The sequence below is a fragment of the Hyperolius riggenbachi genome, chromosome 3 (genome assembly GCF_040937935.1).
Source record: "Hyperolius riggenbachi isolate aHypRig1 chromosome 3, aHypRig1.pri, whole genome shotgun sequence".
Classification (NCBI taxonomy): Eukaryota; Metazoa; Chordata; class Amphibia; order Anura; family Hyperoliidae; genus Hyperolius; species Hyperolius riggenbachi.
The window spans coordinates 317,951,284-317,967,948 of NC_090648.1; the positions used below are offsets into that span (position 1 = coordinate 317,951,284).

The 16,665-nt window shown below is 41.4% G+C and overlaps 1 protein-coding gene across 7 annotated transcripts in view; it reads right to left on the reverse strand.

Annotated features, from left to right (window-relative positions):
- SRGAP1 (SLIT-ROBO Rho GTPase activating protein 1) overlaps nt 1–16,665 on the reverse strand; it is a 220,951-nt gene that overhangs the window by 52,300 nt on the left and 151,986 nt on the right. For all 7 annotated transcript variants that reach the window (XM_068276769.1, XM_068276772.1, XM_068276768.1 and 4 more), the window contains 5 exons: nt 12,924–13,145; nt 11,487–11,588; nt 4,998–5,195; nt 4,818–4,908; nt 130–157 (listed from right to left, as the gene is read on the reverse strand). In XM_068276769.1, the coding sequence (XP_068132870.1) occupies nt 130–157; nt 4,818–4,908; nt 4,998–5,195; nt 11,487–11,588; nt 12,924–13,145 (641 nt within the window). The remainder of the gene's footprint in view (nt 1–129; nt 158–4,817; nt 4,909–4,997; nt 5,196–11,486; nt 11,589–12,923; nt 13,146–16,665) is intronic.

The following is a 16,665-nucleotide window of genomic DNA, read 5'->3' on the forward strand; positions in this document are numbered from 1 at the left end:
CTAGGCTGGTTCTCTTTAATATACTGTATATTGACAGTGAAGCAGAAATGCTGCTTGTAGCTGTAGTTAGGTGAGGCTACAAAGAGAACTGATATATGTTGCTATAAACGTGCTCAGTTATTTACTTACCTTGTAGTCATGTATTCTGCTCGATGGCCTGGATACAAAAAAAGAAAAGCATAGTTATATATAGACATAATATGCAAACGTGCACATAACTACACCCGTGTACCGATGTTATATGTAACTGGGACTTTCTTTTACACTACAAGTTACAATAAACCTGAGCAATATAAACTAAACATGTCATGATAAACTGCAAAATCAAAGTCACCTTCAGAGAAAAACAGTGTGACAAAATAATGTGTTGATTCAAATGCATAATGCAAATTACTACTGTTGCTAAGTGTCAGGAGGAAGATCCACATCTTTGATCTTTCAAGCCTCCCTATTGGTTCTTTAATATGATAAAAGCTTCACTGACCAATGGAGGAGCTCTGCCCTCCTTACTTCAATTTGTCTTTTCAACCTACAGTCCCTGGAATGTCTGAAAATGTAGAGATGCCCATAATAGAGAAGGCTTGTATGTGAATGGGCCTGGAAACTGCTTCCAAGAAGTGAGGAGCACCTGGAGGTGTATTTGATGCTTGCCCTGCACAATGCAAATAAGCTTCTAAAACGTAAAGTGACCCCGAAATAAACAATATAAATTGAGCAAATTATCTGAAAACTGCACAATAAAATAATAATTCTCCTTTTAGAACTACACCCAGGAAACGTGCTACTGCTGCTAAAAATGTGAGAAGGCCCCTCACTGTCAGGAGAAACTCCTTTCTACCCCCTACTGGTCTCTCCATTCCACAGCATGCATTAACCTTTAGACATGCAGCGGTCACTGCAGGTAGCCCCTAATTATGTCATTATTCATCATATGCTTTGTTTATATTACTGGGATGTGCTTCACAGTTGCTTTAAAGATAACCTCCACTTAAAAAAAAAATTGGTAAATATTTAATGGTTAATTTTTTTCTGATTCATGTTATTTAACATTTATCATCCAGTTCTTCTCCCCAGCTATTTATAGAGCCACCTATATATTGTCCACCCTTGTACTTATATGTAGTGCCCCTTCCATGACAGTGCTCCCTGTGCAGAGAGAGTATGTTGTGCGATAGCAATTATGCTAACAGAAGTAAAATTAGAATAACAAATACAGGTAATTATTTGGCTCAGAGAATCCAAACAAAATCTGTAAGTTATGGTTTAATAAAATTAAAGTTCATGAAGTAAGTAAAAGTCTTCTACTGCAGAGAATGGCACATTTATCCATTTCAGCACAATGCACTGCAAAGATTGCCAGCAATAGGAATAAAGCCTTTCTTTAGCTTGTTTTCATGGAAGCACATAAAATACATGCCGACAAAGCACAAATATTTAACATGGCCCCAAACAGAGACTGCCGTATGGGGGTATCCAAGTTCCCTGCTAGCCAATGGATTAGTTTAGATGATGACACGAGTAACAAGCTCCCACTCTGTGGGGCTAATTACTCCTGCTGCAGAATGGGAATTTTTAGGGCAGTCAGTACCCTTCAAGAAGTTTCAAGTTTGTAAAGAAATGATTTCAGCTTTAGCTAGTTTTGGAAATTCATAGTTGGCTGGAAATAAAAGGGTATTTTAATAATCTTAAACTATGAAGTTATCAACTTGATGGTCCAGACTAACCAGCAAGCTCATGGTGACCCAGAACTCATTGGAGTGTGTAAGGGACTACAATGGTCCTAAAAGCCCCCTTACTAAGATGTTAAGAAAAACAAAAGTTTGCTTTCCTAAAACAAAAAGAATTTGCGATAATTCAGGTTGGAGTGAGCTCGAGATGTTTCCCAGGCACCACTGCTGAATATATGCAAATTAACCATTGTACCCTTAGAAGCTACACATATTAACAAGCTGACACATCATTGCATTCCAGCGGTTCTGGAGGTGTGTTTAGCTTCTAAGGGTACAATGGTTAATTTGCATATATTCAGCAGTGGTGCCTGGGAAACATCTCGAGCTCACTCCAACCTGAATTATCGCAAATTCTTTCTGTTTTAGGAAAGCAAACTTTTGTTTTTCTTAACATCTTAGTAAGGGGGCTTTTAGGACCATTGTAGTCCCTTACACACTCCAATGAGTTCTGGGTCACCATGAGCTTGCTGGTTAGTCTGTGCCTCTCGGATTTACAAGCCCTACTCCATAGAGCCAAATTAGTCCATGCCATGCACTGATGAGGATCAAACAATCCGAAACAGTCTGTATGCATGTTGGATTATTTTGGCTCTGTACATATTAACAAGCTGACACATCATTGCATTCCAGCGGTTCTGGAGGTGTGTTTAGCTTCTAAGGGTACAATGGTTAATTTGCATATATTCAGCAGTGGTGCCTGGGAAACATCTCGAGCTCACTCCAACTTGATGGTGGAACTCTATCAACGTATGTCTTTTTTTTTTCTTCAACCAAACTTGCTATGTAGGAGAACATGTAGGTTTGTGGCAATTTTCACTTTAAAACTGCATTCGGATATGTACAGCAATATAATACAGCTACAGAATAATATTTTAAACAAAAGATCATTGCTGCAGAGAGGGGACAGGAAGAGGGCACACCCTTCTGATAATGGTCTCCATCTCAGCGGAGGACATCTGAGCAAGCTGACCACTGAACAGGGCTATCCAGGAGACTAGGGAAGCCTGCACAAACATCCAGTCATTGTCCAAACACACAGTAATGAGCGGACTGGTAACAATTATCTGAAGTCTGCTAATACCCGAGCGGTCAGTCTGTTCCATGCAGAATCAAATCCCTACAGTTACCACAAACCGATAAATCCTATCTTCAGAAAGAAAGACGCCATGAACACACAGGACTACAAAGCAAGATAAGAAATCTGCTGGTAAAAGCAGAGGAGATGCATCTCTTCCCAGTAGATGTAATTAAACAGCTGACTGAATCTTGCACTCATCTCCCCAGGGACTGCAGAAAACAAATGTAATCCTTAGCAATGGGTACACCAGATAACTTCACACTGCTTTTCTCATCTTAAATCCATAATCTACCTTAGGATACAGGAAGATTTGCACTGATAATTTAATGCCCTTAATGCTCTAGTTCACCCTTCTGTTTTTAATGCATATGATAGTAAATTCACATTAATATAAGCAATGCAGGCCTGTACTTTTGCAAGAAACCTATTTAAAGAGAAACTCTACTGAACATAATGTAATTAATAAAATTGCATATTTATCAAATTTTTTTACAGATTTGTTTTTTTTACAACATCATAACTTAGTCAGTGTTTGCCATTGTAAAACCTTTCCTCAACCTTTCCTCTCCCTGATTTACATTCTGAATTGTATCACAGGTGGTGACATCTTTGCTGCTGTCAAGTGCAACTCCGCAGAATTTTTGTATACTCGGTGTTCCAAACTAAATAGAAAGAATACCTGGCAACCCCATAGCTAAACAGCCTAGTCTGTGACATTACTGGGAGGGCAGGGATACATATAGCAATAAGTAGATACCTGTATAGGAAGCGTTTCTGATGTTAAAAACCAGGATAATTCATGTAAAAGTGGATATCCTTAATAATTCACTATGTTCTACGTTCCACTGTAGGTCACTACAGTGCCTCTGTAAAATATCTGCGTGGATGTCTCCTTCAGCTCTCTTGCCTGATGAGATGAGTGTAATTCAAGGGGCAGCAACTAGTCTCTATAAAGATCAGATGATCAGTATTTTGAGAGAAGAGAGGCCAGATTACATTTATTTTGGGGGAAACCTCTGCAAGATTATGTGTAATATTTATTTACTTTTTTTGGGGGGGGGGGGGGGGGGGGGGGCTGCAAGATTATGTGTATTTTGACAGGAGATAAAAGCTACCAAATTAGGTTTATTTTTGGGGAGTAGGGGCTAGCAAATCCACTTGTTATATCAGTACAGTAGAATCTGGTTTTAAGCAAGTAGGTGAAATCCGCTACACCTCGGACATTAGGTTGGTGTTGGAACTAGGCGACTTGACCCATATATACAGCAAAAAAGGACAAAGTTCCGCACAAAATCCTTTGTTAGAGTCCCAACTTTATTGATACAGGTAAAAGCCATACAGCCAGCAAGCTAGCTTCCTGGCTGTATGGCTTTTACCTGTATCAATAAAGTTGGGACTATAACAAAAAATTTTGTGCAGAACTTCGTCCTTTTTTGCAGAATCTGGTTATAGTACACCTCTGGATACAGTAAACTGAGTCCTTAGGTCCCAGCAAATACACCTGTATAAATATACAATGTAAGACCAATTCTGATATAGTAAAACTCCTGATATAGCAAACAACTTTTCCTTTTCCTGGTCCCTTGGAGTTTACTTATAAAGGGATTCTACTGTACTTTTTATCTATACAATTTATCCCACTATTGGTACTGCGGGAATCCATTTTTTCTAGTCGGCACTCCACCATGTAGTTTGAAAAAATTATCATGAAGTTCGACAGCACTGACCTAAATATCCCTTGTACAAAAGGATGGCCTATGTTGAGTTTACCTTCCTGTTCAGCATCTCTTTAATACTCAAGAAAAGTGGAATAAATGCAAAGCCTGCAGCTAAGGGAGGTAATCAAAGACCTCAAATACACTGCCAGTGAGCAGATCTGAAGCAGTGGAAATTTCAGGCAATAATACGGAATGCTTCTATAAGTTAATGTAAAATTCGGGAGTAGAATATCTGCTAACCACCCAAAACGGTTACATCACCTTGAAGCATCAGATCAGTGAGAAACTTACCTTTACCCTCTCCAAGAGTTCTCTGAAGCAGATCATGCTTTGCCTGTAACTTGGTGATGAGGTTGCTTCCTTCCAAAAGTTCCCTGAATTTCTGCAAAGGAAATGCACATCATGGGAAACCTATAGCTAGACATATTTCCTTTCAACTGCAAAGCAGTGAGCAGGGATTGACGCTCTTACCATAAAGTAGAACTGCTCTGTTTCTTGCTGGTTGGCCCTCCTCTTGGCTATACTAGGCTTACTCAAATATGTCTCTGACACTGTGGACCTCACAGACTCCGTGGAGCGGCTGTGCTGAAAACATTCAGACACATCATAGTCTTCAATGGTCACCATGTCCTGTATGGTCTGAAGAGTGGCTTCTGTGGTTTTCTTTATCTGAAAGAACAGGGTTTGTTTTGTTTTACATAACTTCTCTAAAAATCTAAATGTAAATACATTAAAGCGTGTCTTCAGGAACAGGGAAGGTCCATCGGAAGCAAACAATTGATGCGTTATGATCTTGAAAATTGATAAAATTCCACCTTGGTAGGAGTCACCTGGCCCATTTCCACGCCGTATAAATTTACATAGAGAATTTCCATAATTCTGCATCAACTTCAACAAAATATTTTAACTTCAACCTACAGCATGCTTCTAAAGTCCTCCCACTTCCCTCTTGATGGCGCTTGGCAGACAGCTGGACATCTTTCTACTGGGTAAAGCTGCCTGAATTAATCAGGAATGACCGTTTCAGGCAACTATTACTGAAGCTATGTACTGTGGTCAATTCTCTATTGGATACAGATGTGTTGGTACCTTATTTTTTTCTATCAAAAGTGGTTATGAGACAGCATCCCTTCCTACATTACACATCCTCCTAACTTTAACATGGAAGATCCCAGAGACAGTAACAGCAGAACCTGGGTAATGCTAGGAAACAGGAATAGTCGTAATCAAATGGAAGGAGAGCTGCAGTGATGGCTTAAATAGGATGGGCACGCTGATATTTTAAGAATAGTGGTTGGCTATACATCTTCCAGGGGTGTAGGACTATCATCCGGCATCGTAGCCAACAGCCAGTATGCAGACGTCATATGATGTCTGCTTGAAAAGAGGTGCTGTGATACATACCTAGAGCATGTTGATTTGATGTTGCAAAATAAACCTCAAAAATAATAACCGCTCATAATCAAATCTGCTGAAAACATTACGTTTGTATAGGAAAACACACAGCCAATGACCACCTTCATTGAAGATTTGCCTCGGACAATTATCTGTTTGTATGGGAGCCTTCTTTGACATCCCTTATGCTGGGATTACATTATATATTTTTTTTTTTCCTTGCAAGAATCGTTCCGATAGATGCCTTCGATGATAAAATTCCGACATGTCCGATGTTCCGCTCGATTCATTTCCGCTCTATTTCTTATAGAAGTCAATGGAAAAAAGATAAGAAAAACGAGTGGAAGATAAGAGAATCGAGCAGAAAATCGAAAGGCTAATAGATCGCGCGCCGAATTAAACGCAAAAAAAGTATCGTGTAATCCCAGCATAATGCTTGGAATACACCATACAACTTTGTTAGATTTACTGTAGAGACTGGTCATTATCTCTGGTGCATTGTCTTCTGGTTATCCCCTGCTGAGTAGAACAATGCCTAATTGCTAGGCAGATGGGTGGTTAGATAGATAATTTCCAACATGTTGGAAATTATCTATCAGGCAGGTAAATCTAACAGAAAATTGAACATACAATTGTATGGTGTATTCCTAGCGTAAAGAAGGGTGCTGGATCACTGGTTCTCTACCATTCCCTCTCTACAGAGCTGAAAAAGCTGAGCCAGGAGCTGAGAAGTGTCTGTACAGTGCTTGTTACTAAAAAACATCACTAAAGATCATTTCAGTTGACATACAGAAATGTGTATGTGGATTAAGAGCTGTAGCTAAAGCTGGGTTTATCCTGTTAGCCCCGTGTCAGGCAGGCATTTGCAGAAGTGATGGCGGGGTCTGTGGAGCAAAAAAACTGCTGTCTGTAGTACAAAAAGAGTGTATGGGGGGAGGGGGGGGGAGAGGAGGAGCTCTCCCAACATAGCATTACACTCAGTCTCTCGTCTACTGTCCTGAATAGTTCTATGTGGTGGCATATTTTTGCAGTTTTGTGGAATGATCTTGCCTTAATAACTGGATGTTTGTACCTAGCATTAGAGGAAAAGGCAAACGTTAAGCACCAGCTGTAATAGCCATGGTTACCTAATGGGATTTGTACAGCTGCAGATACACTGCTAATACATTAGAGGCAAGGAAAACAGGAACAGGAGTGGTTGAGATCAAAGCCTTCAGTGATGGTGACATTCTGACAGATGTGATAGGATTTATACTGACATGGGGTCGAATGTCAAGTTGTGTAGGTGGTAAACAAGCGTGGTAGACAGCTTATCTAATAAAAACAGTGTATCGGCAACTTTAAACTGTGGAAGTGACATTAAAGTGTAAGCTTCTCTGAAGAACAGTTATGCTGGGAACACACGTTTCGTTTTTGTGGTAGAACCGTTCCGATAAGATACCTTCGTTTAATAAATTCTGTCATGTCCAATTCTCCACTCGATTGTTTTCCGCTCGATTTCTAAAAGAAGTGATTGGAAAAAACATAAAGACGAGCAGAAGATAAGTGAATCAAGCAGAGAATCGACCGCAAAAATGTATCGTGTGTTCCCAGCATTAGGGACAAGCATAGCTCAGAGTATTCTGTAAAATGCTATGGAAAATGTAAGTGTTGTATAAATACATACCTAATAGTGTAATTAAAATACTAATTATAATAACCTGAACAGAAAATAGTGGAAACATGTAAATGCATTCTTTATATATGTTACGGCCAGAACCCGAAGTTTGGCCAGAACTAGAAGTGGCCGGCCACTTCGGGTTCTGGCCGGCCAATGTGCGAACTGTCCGCTGCGCTGCGGCCAATGTGAGAAATGCAACAATTCCTGTAAGGTTAATGTTATGTTGTGGCCGCAGCGCAGCGGGCAAATGTATCACATCTTTAGTTTATTCAATGAAATTAAGCCGGCGACAATGTGCGAACTGCCTTTTTTATCTGCCTCTCTCTCCTCCTCCCCCCCCCCCCCGCCTCTCTCGCTCTCCTATGGGCAGCCGGGCGGGGACACGCGTGTCCCTCCGGAGTCGTTCGTCGCGGCAGGGAATCCTGCCGTTCTTGCAGAGCGGGTGCTGGCAGAAGCAATGTCTGCAGCCTCCCCGCTCTGCTCTCCTGCCGCGACAAACGACTCTCCTGGACACGCGTGTCCCCGCCGGCTGCCCATAAGAGAAGGAGAGAGAGAGAGGCGGGGGGAGGAGAGAGAGGCGGGGGGAGGAGAGAGAGGCGGGAAGAGGAGAGAGGCAGAGAAAAAGCCGGCGGCTTAATTTCATTGAATAAACTAAGATGTGATACATTTGCCCGCTGCGCTGCGGCCACAACATAACATTAACCTTACAGGAATTGTTGCATTTCTCACATTGGCCGCAGCGCAGCGGCCAGTTCGCACATTGGCCGGCCAGAACTCGAAGTGGCCGGCCACTTCGAGTTCTGGCCAAACTTCGGGTTCTGGCCGTAACATATATATCACTTATAGCTTGCATTTCATGTTTTGTACACTTCAGTTCAGTTTTGATTGGTCAGTGAATTCCTCACATAGGATGAGGGTTGTTATTACTTTACTGCAGAGTAACTACAAATCTCAGCAAATTGGTAATCTTAGATCAAGGAAACTTAAGTGTGAAGGTGGACATCTACTGATTGATATTGCCAACAGATAGATCCCTCTCAAACTATCATCTGGTCAGAGAGGGGTCTATCTACTCCGATCCCTCCACACAAATTTTCTCTCGTCCCCCCCCCCCCGGGCACATTTGTGACATAACACAGATGTACCTTAAGTGACCACTAGGGGCTCCTGGTATTTGGCCTCTGGCATTTGGGACGTCACACAGGCAGCCTGGAACTCTGTTGAGAGGAGAGTAGGATGCAGCCAGTAGCAAGAGAAGAGACTGGAACTGCACCATGGACAGGTGTGAAGGCCATCAAATCGAATGCCAGTCGCAATGCCCCCCCAACCCACTGCCAATTGACCGAAATTCTCTGTCCTTCACAACCAACTGATTTCACCCAGAAATCTTTCGCAATACATCGATTTCTAGCAAACTCGATCAAATTGTTCAGATAGTGATGAAAAAAAAATCCATAAATGTATATCCACCTTTACATAAAGATAATCAAAACATAAGCTGGCTCTTCCTAAATGAATGTTTATTGTTGCAGAACAAGCCAAAGTTTTGAGACACACGTCCCTTCTTCAGGGCATAACAAGTCTGTCAATAAGAAACTATAAACTAAAGAAACCAATGAGTACTATTACCTCTAATGGTAATAGAAAACAAGTGCTGTTGTGCAAAAAATAGCGCACACCATAGTGCGATTATGACTACAGATTACTGTGCCAGAACCCCTCAACCAAGTTCCAACCAAAACACTAACCAATAGGAAACGGTATTCATATAAAACTAATAGATAACCTGCACCACACAAGTACCAGATACCCCACACCAGGGTAAAGCAAGCCTTGTACACATATGCATCAACAATACATAACAGATTACAAAAAGATAACACTGAACTCTCACATCGGCCATAAACGAATGTTGCCAATTGATCACTGTAATCTGCATTTGCTTCTGGGTGGCTATCACAAGCATGTTATGTGGCTTTATTCCACATATCTGTCTTATTTGGATCTGGATAGAAATTCACATTTTTGCTGCAGATAGGAAATGTTATACTTGTGAATGCAGGCAACACTTTTAGGATAATCGCCTTCCTGTACTTTTAAAGTTCAAGGGAATAAGGCGTTCTGAACAGCGAGGTATGTTTAAGCAATATAATAAAAATAAACATTTCAGTTCACGATCAGTCACTGTTTTCCTTTTTAACAAATGCAGGCTATTTTAAGGCAAAGAAAAGCACAGATGGTTGCAATTGTACCACGTATATCAACTGACAAGCCATACAATGACACCGTACCACAGCACTTAACTCATAATCATGCCTGGTAAAAAATGTACGTTTATTTGTTGAAGAATATGCATGCGTAGGGTGTATATACATGTGTTATATTTATCACATGTATAAACTTAAAATGTTAGGAAAATAAGAAATGCTGCAAACAAATTCTTTATTAATTTGAATCCAAAGTCCTAGTGCAACTGCCAATATTTGTATGAAGAAAAGTGTCTTGCTTTACTCATGTAGTAAAGAAGTCTAATATTCAGCAAACATGCCCTGTGACTTACTTATAGATAGATCTGATTGAAAAAAATCTCAAGTGATGCTTGTGCAGGAATGTAAATATTCAGGACATATGGATTGAATAAACAATGTAACTGAATCTGACTGACCAAAGGGGCTTTGAACTGTCAGTGGTATAAAGATCTGATACCTGCTGGTTAGACTATAGATTTTATCCAAAGCAGCCTGAGGGCCCTTTTCCACTAGCGGCGTTTGCGATGCTGAATCGCAAAAACGCAAACCGCTAGCGATTTTACAATCGCTACGGTTTGCTTTTTAACATGGGAATCGCGGTAGGTCATTTCCACTACCGCGATTCGTTTTTGCGGGGAACGCGAGGCGGAGCGATAATTGCCGCGATTTTGCTATGCAGTGCATAGCATAGCAAAATCGCGGCCGCAAACGTCGGGGGAATCGCCGGTTTTGCGATTCAGCAATCGCTAGCGTTCAGCGTGAACGCTAGCGATTGCAGGTGGAAAAGGGCCCAGACTCAGACTCTCCAAAGACAGATAAAAGAAAAAGTTGCAGAAAGTTCTGACTGGTCCAGTTGCATCTGGACTTTTTGTGGATACAGCCACGTCCTTCTGCCCCACCTCACCATAAGCTGGCCCACTTCACTTCTGAGCTGGATAGGGTCAGGTGGGGGTGGAGGGTCCATACAAAGAGATGCAGATGCAGCAGAAACTGTTAAGTATATCTTTAGCCTTCAACTGATTTTATTTTCTTTATGTGTCCTAAACACGCTATGCAGAGATGGTGGTAAAGCTGCATAGAGTGCAGAACAGTAGATTTGCCCTATGTTCTGTTCACAACATGTACTTTCCAACATAGTGTAACTGGATCTGTATTTAGTGGGCTCCACAAATGTATTACCACTTGTTCATGGACTCACATGATACCCAATTACTTTAAATTATGCTGTAATCTGCTTCATTGCTTGCAAATATGAATTATTTGGACAGCCTTGCTTGCCTAAGGTGGCAACGTACAGAGTCATGTCGCCATCATGCAACTATCTTATGGAGGAAATCATCTCAACAGTGCTGAGTATCTATAAGATGAAAAACCCCAATGGAAATGTATCCTCTACTTGCCGTGATTCCCAGTTAAGGTGGGAAACATTTGTATTATAAGGCAACATCTGTACATATTACCAGAAAATTACATTTTCCACTTAATTGTCTCAGCAGGTAAAAAAACCCCAAACCTCTGAAGAGTGTGACTGCTTATGATGGAAAAGTGGGATGCTCATGAATGAGGACCTTCAGCCTCTATATGGCACATAAATTGCTTTATTGAATGACACACCTCCCAGTTACATGGTCATAAATGAAAGCGTCATTTTATTACCTCCTCATTTTCAATTTTCAGCGTAGCCAGTCGAGACTGCAGTTGCTGGTACCGAAGAATGAGTTCACCCTGTAATGGCTGCTGGGCACTGACCTGGCAAACCTTTGTTGAAGAGATAAAATATCGTTTTTCAGTCAGATCTGAACATCAGTGATTTTACACAATGGTATGGAATCAAACCAAAACAATGCAGCTGAGTGGCTCATTGTGCGTGTTCATCACGTCCAGCATACAATAAACTCTCCACATCCTGAGTCAGCCAGATGGGGTTGCTCAGCATTTTCAGCTGGGAGAGTTTGTTTCTTGCTTTTCTTGGCAGTCTAAGCGCAGCTGTACTCGCCACACAGCTCACAATAAATAGGATTGTTTAATACTTTGCGAAATATGTTGGCCACTCCACTTTTGAATGTATGATTACAAAATACCTACAAAGTGCTTTTGCCAGCACTCACAGACATGCAAATATTTAAACTTTACCAACATAATTACATTAACAGAAATGCTAAAATTGTGTGGCTTGGGACTATAAATGAAAAAGGAACTTTACCGAAAAATAATAGTAGGGAAAAAAAATATAACACAAAGTAAGAAGTTAAAAAATAGAAGCCTGTTCAATTATTAATGATCAATGACATCCAGCTCACTGAGGGCCCGTTTCCACTATTGCGAATTTGCATGCGTTTGCCGCATGCGAATTCGCATAGCCAATGCAAGTGGATGGGACTGTTTCCACTTGTCAGGATTTCTGAGCGTTTTTGTCCGCGTGAAAAATCCGCATGGCAGAGCCATCAGAATTCGCATACCGCTATGCGGGTGTATGCGAATTTTATGCGAATTTGTACGTGAATTCGCATGAAATCAATGAAAAAGCACACAGGCACTGCCATGGTTAAATTCGCATACAGCGTCATTCATGTGCATTCGCATGCGATTTCACATGAAAATTCGCATACACCCGTATGCGAAATTCGCATCCGCATGCAAATTTTTACCTCGGTGATTCGCAACGCCCAAGTGGAAACGGCCCTTAGAGTGTGATGCATTGTTAATTAGAGGTGTGTGTGAACCCCACCAGTATATACAGCAGAAGCTGTTGCACTGTGCTTATACTAACAGTAAACAAGCTAAGGTTTGTGTAGGCACATTCCTACAGTGCTTTATGGTAAATCTGGCCCTGTTGATCAGAGTCTCACTTTAATTATAAAAAAGAAACTGCCAATTTGTAGCCAATACATGCCGCACCCCCCCCCCCCCCCCCCCAAGAAAAAAAAAACACAGTGTTAAAATCCGCTGGGAAAATTAATAAGTGTATGGGCATCTTAGGAACCATTCCTTCAATGTGGACTGCTCCGGGCCATTTCTTACATACAGAATTCTTTGTAGCTGCCTTTGAAAGCCCATCCAATAGTATGTAAAATATTTCTGGATTTCTCTTACCTCGTCACCAAGGTGAGGTTGGAATTCAAATTTCATTGGTGGACAGAAGGCTGTGGGATACATCTCCATGAACCTTTGCTTGTCATTTCTGGGCTCCAGGTTATCAACGGCATTCTCTATTATGTCTAAGCCCTCGTGTCGGGATGTCTCCAGGTTGTACTCAGCAGAGAGATAGGTTCTCAGCGCTCTGTTCAAACTTGCATGATATCCTAGGTCACAACACTGAAAGCACATATGCACACGGTGTAATTATTCTAGCCACTGAAAACACATAGATGCTTGTAATCAAAATGCTAATGAAAAGTATACAAAAAAGCAACGTCTAAGGGAAAAGAGAAACCATATGCTTTTTTTCATGATTGCAGCATATGACATGTACCCAATTATTCAACTGCTTTATGATACAACAGGAGGACTTAAAGCGGAATATAACCCTGCATTTCAACTTTGCTCTAAAATATTATTTACAGCATATTATATGCAAAAAGCATTTTTTTTTTTTACTAGAACAGCATTGGAAGGGTTAAACACAGAGGTTTAAAGTTCCGTGGAGAGATATGCAGAAGTTCAGATAGATACATTCTATTTAGTTACATGTATCTATCGATAAATGTTACACACTCTTTGGCTGTCCTCCAAGCTCCTTCTCAGTCAGAGAGATGAGTCACATTCAACAATTAGATACATTTATGTAAACAAAATGTATCTATTTCAGCTTGTGGATGCATCTGCAGAAATCTCCAGGAACTTTAAAGCCCTGTGTAACCCTTCCAATGCTGGTCTAGTAAAAAAAAAATGCTGGTTGCATATAATACACTGTAAATAATGTTTTAGAGCAAAGTTGAAATGCAGGGTTATATTCCGCTTTAAGGGAAACCTAGCAGAACTATTAGAGCTTCCATCTTGATTAACTATACACAAAGACAGGTGGCAAGCTATAATGCTGATCTTTTGGATTCAATAGCTTCTGAGTGACACTGGAACACCCAAGCAGCCAGTGAAGCCAGAGGACAAGATTTCCATATAAGTAATAATATTCGTATCAGTAAGTACTGGTTAATCAGAAAATATTAAATAAAGAATTGTCCTAAATGTCAGGCACCCAGCATATTTAAATGGAAGTTAGGATGGTCAATGATAGGTTATTAATTCTGAGCTGATGCAAAATCTACACTCATTTGATGCAAATGTCTGCAGCTTGGGAAAGAACAAATCAAAAGCGGCAACTGCTGCCTTCCATTGGCCCACTTCTTAGCTTCAAAAATGTGTATGTTCAAATGCTAGCGTAAAGCCATTTTACATCATCTAGTTTTACCACACATATGCTTGTGCTTTATACATTCATTCACAACCAACTGTGTTTGATGTACACCGTACATCTCTTAATATACAAACACACTTCTGAAGTTGAACTTAAAGAGTACCGTATTTTTCGGACTATAAGATGCACCTTTTCTCCCCCAAACGTGGGGGGGGGGGGGGGGGGGAAGTAGGTGTGTCTTATAGTCCAAATGTGCAGCCATGTGTGTCCCCCCCCCCAGAAGGAAGTGCAGGGGCAGACCAGAGTGCGCTCGCTTACACAGTCCCGGCTATGAGTGTTGCATCCTCCAGCAGACACAGGGGGTGTCGACAGGTGACACAAGAGGATAGACAGTTGCCAAAGGGCGACAGACAGACAACATGGTGTGAACAGATGTCACAGGGGTATGGTCAGTGGACACAGGGGGTGCGGACAGGTGACACAGAAGAACGGAGGACATTGTAAGGACAGAGGTCACAGGGGGTAGGAGGACACAGGTGGACATAATAATTGGGGGGAAAGGGTTTATAAGACGCCCCTGCACTGTAGATGCACCAGGTTTAGCATATTTTTTTTTCGTAGATTTTGCCCTCCAAACCTAGGTGCATCTTATAGTCCGAAAAATACGGGATGTTGAAATTGGGAGAAATTGGGAGGGGAAATAGTAAATCAGTAAAGGAACTAAAACCAAATAAAAGCCCAGGCCCAGACGGCCTTATGGCCCAATACTACAAACTCTATGCAGACACCTTGTGCTCCCATTTTCTAGATGCTTTTAATAAGATTTCGGAGTCATCTACTCCATCGAAGCAACTCTTAGAAGCACACATAACGGTAATTCAGAAGCCAGATAAGGACCCACAGTCCTGTGCTAGCTATCGTCCCATCTCTCTTTTAAATACTGACCTGAAGCTTTTTGCCAAAATCCTGGCTGCCAGAATGTTGCCTATTCTGGAGTCCAGGATCCACCCTGACCAGGTTGGTTTCCTACCTGGGAGAGAGGCAAAAGATGGGACGATGCGAGCTATAGGTGTCGATGCATGGCTAACTCGGCATTCGTCGGAGGGATTCTTCCTCTCGACGGATGCCGAGAAGGCTTTTGATAGAGTTGCTTGGGATTTTCTTAAGGCCTCTCTAGATCACATGTCTCTGGGAAAACAAATGCTTGACTGGATCTCCTTACTTTACGCCAAGCCCACTGCAAAAGTCAAGGTGAATGGCTTCCTATCAGATTCCTTTCAATTGGCAAATGGCACCCGGCAAAGGTGCCCTTTATCACCTTTAATTTTTATTACAGTTTTGGAACCATTCCTAAATTGGATCAGAGAGGACACAAACATCAAGGGCATTCATATGGGTGGGTATGAGCACAAGGTGTCTGCATTTGCAGACAACCTTTTATTTTTTTTATCCTCTCCTAATACTACCCTACCCTTTCTCCTAGAAAAAATGAAATATTTTGGAATTCTGTCTAATTACAAAATCAACCTAGCTAAATTTTCAGCCTTCAATATTTCTCTCCCCTCTCCGACTTGTGAACACCTGAAACTAGTTTTTCCCTTTCAATGGGCCAAAACATCTCTGTGTTACCTAGGCATTCAGATACCTGCTAAGCTTACACAGCTGGTAGATTTGAATTTCCTCACAATTATTAAAAATACAACAGCTGACATCCAAAAGTGGGGCTCCTTACCTCGCCTGTCTTGGTTCGGACGCATTGCATCCATAAAAATGAACGCACTACCACGTATTTTTTATGTGAGTCAGGCGGTACCTGTCTATCTCTCTCATAATTATTTTGCATCTCTACAAACCTCCATTAACAAGTTTATCTGGGACAAACGCCCAGCTAGAATTAAACATTCTATACTCGCACTTGACAAAACTGAAGGAGGCCTGGGACTTCCAAACATCCACAAATATCACCAGGCTGCGGTTCTCAGCAGACTACTAGAGTGGTGCTACCCTGGCTCCTCTAAAAGATGGATCCAGGCAGAACAGGCTTTCTCTACTATACCACTAAATAAGATCCCCTGGCTACCTCAATCCTGCCTACCTGATCTTATAAAAGCGAACCCTCTGATATTAGCCACTATAAAGACCTTCCATCAGTTTACCTCCAAAGGCAGCTTGTCCACCCTCCCAGGCCCCTTAACCCCAATAATTGACAACCCTGAATTCCCGCCAGGCCTTGAGAAATCCTTTTTAAAAGGAGTGAAATCCAGAGATAGACTCAGACGTGTCCAGGAGGGGTATCCCCACCCCTATTAAGAATTTGACAATTTTCGACGAAGGAGTGACATGCCCTCAATGGGCCTACCTGCAACTAAAAAGCTTCATTAGCTCCGCCTCAAAAAATGTGATCTTTCGAGAAAACTGACGGATTTTGAAATTAAAGCCTCCTCTAACCTCCCCCATCGCCACTCTGTGTCATGGATGTAC